The 10740-nt window shown below is 43.9% G+C and overlaps 1 protein-coding gene across 2 annotated transcripts in view; it reads right to left on the bottom strand.

Moving 5' to 3' along the window:
- Positions 1 to 1082: 1082 nt before the first annotated feature.
- Positions 1083 to 10740, bottom strand: part of adamtsl5 (ADAMTS like 5) — a 40349-nt gene continuing 30691 nt past the window's right edge. For both annotated transcript variants that reach the window (XM_086107229.1, XM_086107230.1), the window contains exons 8-13: positions 9811 to 9894; positions 9133 to 9296; positions 8801 to 9011; positions 4704 to 4811; positions 3975 to 4046; positions 1083 to 3880 (exon numbers count right to left, since the gene is read on the bottom strand). In XM_086107229.1, the coding sequence (XP_085963355.1) occupies positions 3555 to 3880; positions 3975 to 4046; positions 4704 to 4811; positions 8801 to 9011; positions 9133 to 9296; positions 9811 to 9894 (965 nt within the window). In that variant the 3' untranslated portion in view covers positions 1083 to 3554. The remainder of the gene's footprint in view (positions 3881 to 3974; positions 4047 to 4703; positions 4812 to 8800; positions 9012 to 9132; positions 9297 to 9810; positions 9895 to 10740) is intronic.

Raw genomic sequence — 10740 nt, 5'->3', positions numbered from 1 at the left:
ACATTGCAGCCAAAGTTCTGCATCTTAGTGTAAATTGACATGTCTATAGTCAATTGTTTACATTTTATTCCATGAGGTGGAGCTTGCAGTGTTAAAACTGCGAGCAAGATTTGAACGTAGCCTCGCTTAGAAATGCTGTTGTTGTTTTTAAATTGCACTCCTCCTTTGAGGGAAACACTGAGACGTTTCAGTTCCGCATTTTTGCTCCATCTTCTTACAAAAGCCTCACGATCTATGTGGGAACTCACTTCTCCGCTTCTTGGAGAAGAGCAATCGCATAGCACAGAGTTCATGGTACTTTAGAGTTTTTGATAAGGAATAATCAGGAAAATGATGTGGTCATCAAAAAAAAGTCTACAGAGGACTTCATCAGTTTAGGTGGGCTAAAAAGATGGACTACAGTGTTTTGTTTTTGTAGGAGCCTACAAACTGCATGTGAGAGCAGAAAGTTTAATCGATAAAAGCATTCAATGAAACAGGTCGTGAGCGGCTCAATAGTCCAGTGGTGAGCGCGTCGACCTCACAATTCAGCGGTGCGGGTTCGATCCCGGCTCCGGCCTTCCTGTGTGGACTTTGCATGTTCTCCCCGTGCCTGCGTGGCTTTTCTCCGGGTACTTTGGTTTTCTCTCACATTCCAAAAACATGCATGGCAGGCTGATTGAACACTCAAAATTGTCCCTGGGTGTGAGTGTGAGCGCGGATGGTTGTTCGACTCTGTATGCCCTGCGATTGGCTGGCAACCAGTTCAGGGTGTCCCCCGCCTACTGCTCGAAGGAGGCTGGGATAGGCTCCAGCACGCCCCACGACTCTTGTGAGGATGAAGTGGATGGATGGATGGAAACAGGTCGCATGGAAGTTGTTTGAAACAGTGTGGCCTGAATAAATGCATACTGAGAGATTCAACTCACAATCCCGATGACCTTGGAGGCCAGTTCGATCTCACCTTATTTGTCAGTGGAGTTTGAAGTTATTTGAAATGAACTTTAATTCAAATACTGTACAGTTTGTATCGTTTTGGCACCCAGATGAGGTTTATGAAGCAATATGTCATTTGGAACACATCCGATAATGACGTTGAAAAATACAGATACATATGTTGGATTTATGAAGGGAATCAGTGCCATACAACCAAATACAGTACAGCCTTTAACAAATTGATCTCGGTTATCAAGTGACGCTTGCATCAAATGGGTTCTACTTTCAAATCGTTGTCACATAAGTAGAAGAGCAGTCTTGAAACGCACCAATATCCTTTGTCGTATAAGTGTCACATGCAAGACCGAGGAATTAAGGCAATGTTTTACTGGATGGAGTATGAGCTGCACTGCACTTGGACGGTGAATATAACATGATTTTTCTTTTTCAACACAAAGATAATCAGTCTGACATTATGGAGGACAACAGGGAATATTAAAACGGAGTTTGGTCGACTCACTCGCCAGGCGCCATCTTGCAGCCCAGCCTGCGTGATGCATGCGATGCGACAGTACACGCGAGCCACCTTACCCGGTACGCGTTTCTTTCCTACATCCTATGATCAGAATTTCATCATGAAAATTGCTGTAAATATCGACTGGAAGGCGATCTTGAGGCTCAGAGTCATAAAAGGCCATACAGACAGAAGACCGACGCCCACACACATTTTTTTTGGCATAATTCACGATGACCCAGAACCAAAAGTTATTTGATAGTATTCTGATGAGCGATCCAGAAACAAGTAAGTTACTGGTACAACCACTTGACAAATAATCCAATTTGAACTGCACTTTTCAAACGCTGATCTGAGAAATGGGCTGCTGTGCGGAGGTTGCCTGTGCCGGCTGTAAATTTCCAAAATACCTTGTCTACTCAGACCATGAGTCTGAATCTTTCTCAAAATGATTTTGAAGAAACCTATTCTAAGGACTGTTCTAAGGACCCCTTTGAGGAGGTTTGTCTATTCCAGGGGTGCTCAAACTTTTTTGACCGAGGATCTATTATTCGATCAACCAACCTCCTGCGATCGACCCGTTACCGCGCACGGGCGCATACGCACGCACGCCATGATGAGCATCAGCCTAACGGCCCCTAAGATGACCGAAACAGAAAAATGAAGTAGACACAAGAGTTGATGAGCTTGTGAAAAAGGATTTCCTGGCTACCTGAGTGGGAGACCTGACACGGATGCATGTGACGCACGTTAACTATCATAGCTCACGGTGTACAGTTTTAAAATGCTTCTCTTTGCGCTCTAGATTGCCATTCTTTGGTAGTGTCATCGGTGAAATGCAGATGAAACAAACTGAATGAGAATAATGATAACGATAAATGATAGAGCGCAACAGCTCTGATCACAAGCTGCAACTGCAGACCGCTGAGCGCTAACAACTACCGGTGACGCAGGTCACGCGCCACCGTAGGTTAAAGATTTACCTGCTTTATTTATTGTAAATACTTTTTTGTGAAAGTGAGACTGACAGGATGATTGGGGTGCAGTGTACATTAACAAAAAACATGCACAGAGACACACAAATGTTTGGTTTTTTTTATCCTCTACACCGCTCGCTACCGGTCGATCGAGATCTACGTAATCGGCACCCCTGGTCTACTCAAACGGGCTGGAGAGCCTATGAAAATTCCAACACACCCTTGAAAAGGCTGATCATCGTCGCTTGCTTGATAGTGGACAAACATAAGAGGACTCATAAGAGGACTGTGGCAAAGCATCGCACAAGGGGGTTGTGTGGTGTGACAGTTAAACAAAATATGTCGCAGCTAAATTAACGCTTTGTCTAGTGAATTTTACTCAGTGTTTCTTTCTGACATCAGTGAGAATAAAGGAGAATGAATTTAGACACAAAGGCAGGAGTTGTCGTCAGGTTTCCAACCATGCTGGTGAGGCACTGACTCGTACTTTCCATCTCTTATCGTCCTGGGCTTCGAGTCATTGCCATTTCGCGCGTGATATCTTACAGCCAAGCATGTGCCCATTTTTTGCAGTATTTGTTAAAAAAAAGAAAATGATGAAAGATTCGCGAAAACAAATTGAATTCGACAGCAGCAACAGCGAGAACTTCAAGATGGCGTCTGAAAAATCATGTGACCGCTTACAGCCAATTAGCGTCCATAGCAGACTGTTTATATTACGAGGCTGGGCATGATTATTAAAGGCTGACATTGGGGACATTCAAAACCAATTGAATCAATTGAAAGGATACCGCTATTGATTGATTGGTGGATTTTTCTTTAAAGTTGACAAAAAACAAATAATAATAATAATAATATTGTGAATAAAGATTAGAAAATCAGCAATGACGTGGGCCTATTTCAGTCAATGCTCTTTGGTATGTGTTTACAGGTGGCGGCAGATGTCCACCTAAAGTGCTCTGTAGAATAGTAAACCACGCAGGCTTTTTTAAAATAAACTCATGTCTCTTTGGTTTCCTGTTATGGAGCGTCTCATCTGGTCATTTCGTCATTTCTCTTCGGGGACGACGCGCTGGTATTCAACAGGCCTCGGATTGATGATTGTTTTGAACGTCCAAGAGAAGCTAAAGTTGAGCCGCATCCCATGTTCACGCTGCAGGATATTGAGGTCCTCTTTTGTTGCACAGCCACTCCAGTTGCCGCACCAGCTCGTCCTCTCTGGGTCTGTACGGTACCACGTAACTATCCTCTTCCAGCAGGATGCGGTTGAGCGTATGCTCATAGTTAATGTGTCGGCGCACCATTAGTATATACTGCTTGCCCTGCTCCAGGTTGGGGCAGTCACACACATTCGGAACCCAAAGGAACTCACGGTGCTCCAGGCGGAAGCTGTTCCGGTACGTATGGAGGATCTGGACGTCGTAACGTGTCTCCTCTCCTCTGTACAGCTTCCCCAAGACTCTGGCCCGAAAAACTGATTGTTTGGAAAAAGTACTTTTTTAATATTTCAAATTGACCAAAAAAAATTTAAATTAAAAATTAAAGATGATTAAAAGACTAGGACTTACTAAAATCCTTCTGGCAATACTGCCTCTGGCGCTCTCTTCGACCCTTAACCCTGCGGCATTTCCCACAATACCCTGCAGGTTAAAAGGAACAGAAATGAACTCACATGTCAAGTATTAACACAAGACCTCTTACGCTGAAAAAAAATGGTGAGTTGAAGTGACCAGATACATTTTTTTAGGAAATGTGTCGGTATCCAGATGATTTTATTTTGTGCCACCGCTTGACGAAATAACATTGGGTAACTGCAACAACCCTTTTTTTTTTCAGTGTAGGACAAAGTGTTGAGAAAAGAAACTACATCGCTACTAGAAATAAGGCTAGAGCAGGGGACTAATGATGCCCCTTACAATATAAACAAAATTAACTAAGTAATGAATCCATCAGAGCAAAGGTCCAGACAGACATGGTTGGATGACCTTGGTGCTGAAGAACTTGCTAGCTTGACCACCAACCAATCAAAGATCTTTTTAGATGAACTACAAAAGAAATCAAAAGCCAGACGCTGTCAGTGATGTCCACTTAAATGGACTAAAATTCCCATTGACCTACTCCACAGTTTCCTGGAAGTGTCATGGTAAGAAGTCCAAACACTTTTGTTCCGATGGTGTATGAAAGTTTGTTGTGACGTTTGACATGAAAGCCCTTGTTTTCATTTTCAAGAACTCGCTCGGCGTGAGTTGGCAAAGTGTGGGGTGAAATTGGTTCAGATGTTGACACAATGGACTTACTTCCAGGCGAGGGTTGAGGCAGCAGGTTTCTGTGGTTCTCCTCTCGTTCCAGGCGAGGCAAAATGGGACGGCGGGAAGGGTGCCGTGGTGGCTTCAGCGGCCTTACAACTGCTTGGCACAAAAAGAAACACAGTTGTCCAAGCCAATTGGTACAAATGTCACTCACACTTCTCGTTAAGATTTATTGAATTCCCCCATGAGCCATTCTAATTTGTATCGGTACACTGTGCTGTACACACAGTGGTTAACACTTTTATTAGATCACCTGTGAGAGAAACAAGACAAGATCACGCAGCATCATGAAACGCTTGAGCGCAGACTCTTTCAATTCCGGTGAGTCCTCAATTGACCATTTTGAGGTTTTAGGAACTTCAAACTGTATTCATCTACTGTATATGCACTCAAATTTTAGCCAGCCCTGGGTTTATCTTTTGAGAATCCAAATAGCTATGTCACTAAATAAGAAATGTGAATACTAATATCACCAATAATATGTGGGACAGGAGAAGTGAACTAATCTCTTTTCGTCAATGGACGCTACAGCTTCGTGTTTGCTTTCAAAACTTAGCTTGTAGCAGACGTGTGCACATTTTCAGCATGACGTCTCTGATCCACTGGTGAAAGGACACTTTGATCCTCTCCTCTTTCATCTAGAACTGCTTCAGAGAACAAAGTGTATGCAGAAAAGTGGTGAAGATTGCGCGACTGTCTGTGTCCTATGTGTTGTGTTGTGTTATTTTTGTTATTTTGACTTCAAAATGGCGCCGCGAGAGTGGCTGCCTTTCCAGCAGCTCCTATATTTTGTTGTTCTACTTCTTCCTTTCATAACTTTGCTGCTGTGAATTGGGAATTTCTCCACTGCGAGACTAATAAAGGTTTTCTTATCTTATATTGAGTGGCATGGTGACCGACTGGTTATCACGTCCGCCTCACAGTACAAAGGTGCAGGGTTCAATTCAAGGTGTGGAGTTTGCATGTTCTCCCCATGCCTGGGTTTTCTCTGGGTACTCCGGTTTCTTCCCGCATTCCAAAAACATGTACCGAATGTTAATGAAACACTCTAAAATTTAGAATGTTCCATTAACAAGTTAGAGTCTAAATTGTCCCAAGGTGTGAGTGCAAACGCGAATGGTTGTTCATCTCTGTGTGCCCTGCGAATGGCTGGCAACCAGTTCAGGGTGTCCCCCACACGAAGACAGCTGGGATAGGCTCCGGTACGCCCACAACCCTTGTGAGGATAAACAGATTAGAAAATGGATGCATGGATGGATGATAATATTAATAATATATAATGGTTTATAAAAAAAATCTATGTATATATATTAGCCTCCAGGGGATGCACAGGATGTCAATCAACCTCCCACGATCGTTACGCCCATACACACGCATGCCATGATGAGCAACAGCCTGATGCAGAGGCATGCGACTCACTTTTGCCGCCTGTTAACTATCGTAGCTCACGCGTACAGTTTTAAAATGCTTCTTTCGGCCCTCCAGATTCCCATTCTTCGCGAGTGCCATCAGTGAATTGTACACGAAATGCACTTTGCCTGATAACAATAATAACAATAATAATAATACTAATAAAGGCGACAAGGTAACAGCTCTGATCGCAAGCTGCTAGAGCAGACTGCTGAGCGCTAACTTCCGGTGACGCAGTTCACGTACGTTCACCGTGACCTGCTTTGTTTTATTTAGTTTTTTCAACACTTTTTGTGAAAGTGAGACTGATAGGATGATTAGGATTCAGTGTGCATGAACACAAAAAGTATACAGTATTACAAACATGCACAGAGATACACAAATGTTCGTTCAGTTTTTTTTCCCCTCTCCATCCCTCGCGATCGACTTGGGATCAGTCCGCGAGCTACCTGTCGATCGCGATCGACGTAATGGGCATCCCTGGTTAAACGAAAGGCGCTTCCGCTAGAATATTTTGTGGGTGTCTTCCTATGAATGAGCGCCGGGTTCACTCTCTAACGAATTTCATCTTCATGTCAACAGCCAGGAGCTTCACACTGGATTTCAGAATAACTGACAAGCTAGCAGGGAAATCATGGAGTGGATCCCATGTTAATAAGGACCTTCTCTATTCGATCCAGTGGAACTGCGTGGATAATGGAGCAGGACAAATGCGCTTTACTTTGTCCTACCCCCACATTTATGCTCATATTTAACTGCAGATACTAATAGTCCATCCTGCACATTCTTTGCTGTGCTGTTTTTTTTTTTGTCTGCTCTTTGTGCGACCCAGATGCTCAAAGAAGCATTTACCACTGCAATCAAAGAAAACATGGGGTTCAATATTAATACAAGGAACCCTGCACACGTGTACAGCAGCCTTCTTGGGAAACAGACAACAGATGCATTCTTTCGCAGTAGCAAAGAGCAAAGAGCCTGATTTGGATTTTGTAGTCGAATGTTTTTGCTCCTGGCCCTCAGCATTCGCACTCATCATCGGCCACCCACATGTTCTCATTGTCACGAATGTGTGGCCAGACTGTTGTCCATGATGCTGAAGGTGCAATTAATAAACGTGCGTTTCATTTGTAGTGCATCTATTCTGCAACACTAGCAAAACAAAAGTGCTCTTTGAGGACATTCAGGAACACCACTCATGAAGGAGGACATTAGGACGGTGGAGCCGAACTTGGAGTACACTTGAACACCTCACTGAAGTTGAATACTAATAATTATTTTGAGGTCGTCTTTCACCCCATTCATTATTCATTTATATCACAACTCTCCACTGTGTGCGCATAAACCTCTGAACACTCTGCAATGATATTACGTACATACTATGCATTGTATACATAGAGTATATACTTTGTATAATCACTGGTCTGCATATATTACAATGTTTCATACACATTGGATATGTCACCAAAGATTTTAAAACACCACCACAGATATCAGAGTGATAGCAGAAGCAGTCAAATGACTCATTTGCTTCTCTGTGAAGTACAAGAAGCTCTTGACTCTTGTGACCCTCACGAGTCACAGGGTAGCCAGGCAGATCGGTGACCTGTGACCTTTACGACGCTGAAGGCATGGGATTCCAATCAGACCCTTTGTTTAGTAGCTTGAAAATAAAAAATAACAGCTCATGTAATGCCGGGGAACGTCATATCATGAAATGTAATTTATATCTGAACTTGGCCAAAGTTAGGTGGAAAGCCTCATTGTTATTGTTAATATTATTGCTGTATTTTCCACATAGAAGGCGCACCTAAAAGCCTTGCATTTTCTTAAAAGCTCACATCGTCCCTTAAAATCCGATGCGCCTTCTGTATGGGCATTACGGTAATATTTCGACCCCGAAATAGTTCCTTGCTCGAGACATGCTGACAACGCAGAGTTTAAAACTTAAGGCAATCCGTTCCGCAGTTGAACACGGAAATCGAGCAGAGGCAAGAGAGTTCAATGTTAATGAGTCAATGTTATAACTTGCTGTTGGTTAAGTGAACTGTGTCGCTACTTTGTTAAACAGGCTTTACTGACATCTGACCGTTCTGTTGGTGTTTCCTTGAGCGTAGCTCCATCTGGTGGATGCATTGTAGATTGCATCTTATAACGCGGTGCGCCCAATGTATGAAAAAAATTATAAAATAGGCCACTCATTGAAGGTGCGCCTCACAATCCAGTGCGCCTTTTAGTGTGGAAAATACGGTATGTTGGTATGCGAGGAGCGATGTCCGAGTGATGGTGTTTGCCCCCGAGGTTGAGTCTGGTGCTGTTCAAATCCCGTGAGAGTGGCGGCCTGAACAGCGTATATTGCAATTGGACCCAGTCAAAACAAAAACCTAAACATACAGATTAGTCACTCCAACAACGAGTCTTTTTTTTTGTTTTTTTGTTCTGAGGGGCCTCAAACGCCAACCCTCCTGTCCCCAAGTCCTTCCCAATGAGGCCCTACTGCTCCCAGCTCAGTTGTAGCACTGCATATCTTCTCACAAGCGCAGAGATGGTACAGTGACAATGTGTCAATGTGATGACAAACTACTATTTTGAGAATGTGATGCAGATTAACTCTGTTGGTTGCGAAACCAAAACGTTGGAATGTAGTCAGTGATGAATAGAGAATAAACGAGGCTTACGCCGGTGGGGACGGGTGCTCACTGGGGGAGGCCGGGTAGTGGTGGTGGTTGTGGTGGTAGTGGTTTTAATGGTGGGTACCGTCCACGGGAGGTAGTTGGCACTGTGGTGAGCCTGACGCAGTGGACTCCTCCTCCCATGGTGGAGGTCGTACTGGTCTGGTGGTAACCAGTACTCATACTCAATGCCTGGGTTTCTGTCTGTGGCAAGAACCTGCACACACGATGACCACATGGAAACATAAAGACGAGATAAGTCAAGGTTTTGCGTTTACCGCCTTGACATGTTGTGTGATTATAAGGTGCAGATGTCCAAACGCTTTTGGGTATCTCACCATTAGACGCAAGTCTTCCCGTGTTGGCCCCGGGACCTCAAAGCTCTCCCAGGTGTCAGCTGAGCGCCGGTATAGAAGTTTGGTTCCGGCTATATTGTACTCGCCCGGGACACTGATCTTCCAGTTACCGTTGATGACAAACTGGGAGCGACCATTCTGGAGAGCTTTAAGAGGGAAGAGGGCAATTATGGAGTCAAAGCTTTCTATATCAGTGGATCCCAATGAAGTCGGGAAGTGGGTGGATTTAGGGGTGCATTGAAGAAAGAAATAAGCCAGATGCCCAAATAAGGTCAGGCTGTCTCGACTGAAGGAGATTTTCCATGACATCTAGTGGAAACGAGCACATTCACCTGCGTTGGCCCGGTGGCCAGATAAAGCTTTCATATGTGGCCATCTCAAACCACAGTGTGTGCCATTACTAGGCCGCTTTTATTCTGGTCTCATAAACAAGATGAGAATAGAAGTCGTAGCTGTTCTGTTGCCACCACACATCCAGTGAGCAGGCAGGGCTGGCTGAGCCCCGAGCGTCACTGGGGGATGAGGAAGTAATAGCAAGGCCAGGAAATTATTTGACATGTCGGATTTACGAGTGTAGCCATGGAGCTGGTGTCAAAGCAGTAACGGGAAATAGATACAAACATCAGAGCAGGTGGCCCGCGTGTTTGTCCGTGAGCTTACCAAGATAATTCCTGCTGTTATCCGTGACTCGGATGTGAGTGGCTCCAGCTGGTATCTTGGTTACTTCGTTGTATCCAAAGGGACCTCCGAGCCGACAGAAGAGCACACTCCATTAGAAACTTGAATCTATTCATGCGGTCACATTGCTCTCAGTATATACAATTGAACTGAATTATTTTTTGTTTCCATTTTATTGACCTAGAGCAGTGGTTCTTAACCTTCTTAGAGGTACCGAACCCAACCAGTTAATATGCACATTCACCGAACCCTTTTTACATAGTCAGGATATAAAAAAAACAACGACACATTTATTAAAAACAGAAAAAAGTAAATAAAATTTCACCCTTGTGAGGATAGAGCGGATCGGAAAATGATAGTCTCCTTTTTACAGGATCCATGACATTTCATCTTTGCGCTTTTGCTACAATGTCATCATTGACACGTTCAATTAGATTTGATGACAATAGCAAGAAAAACAACGAGTAACGTTTCATGGGACTGCTTTATAAGCCCCTCCACCTGCACTTTAGGAATGAGTTGAAATCACAACCAATCGTTCGATGGTAATATTTTACTCCTGAGTGACAAAAAAAACAACAACAACCCAACAACAAAAACAAACAGCTGAGAAATCTCAATGGCTCCCCCGCTGTTCCAGAGTGAAAAGCTGTTGCCATTCGTGACACACGGTAACAGTATTTTGCTGTCGGTTTCTCTCTTGCTTACGAATTTCAGGGGGGAAACTATGCACAAGTTTCCAACGTCAGACTTCCAGACAGGCCCCAATGAACTCTAAAGCATCTGACCTTGCGGGAGCATTTGTGTCACCACCCTCCGTCAATTCGCTCTCCGTTTGCAAGCAAAGCTGCAGTATAAGGAGCAAACCTCCCAGGAACGAAGTCACCCAAACATATATGATTCCAACCTGTG

The sequence above is a fragment of the Hippocampus guttulatus genome, chromosome 3 (genome assembly GCF_054856545.1).
Source record: "Hippocampus guttulatus isolate MCC_2025c chromosome 3, RoL_Hgut_1.0, whole genome shotgun sequence".
Classification (NCBI taxonomy): Eukaryota; Metazoa; Chordata; class Actinopteri; order Syngnathiformes; family Syngnathidae; genus Hippocampus; species Hippocampus guttulatus.
Note: the sequence above shows the minus strand (reverse complement) of the source record. Positions and strands in the feature narration are given on the sequence as shown.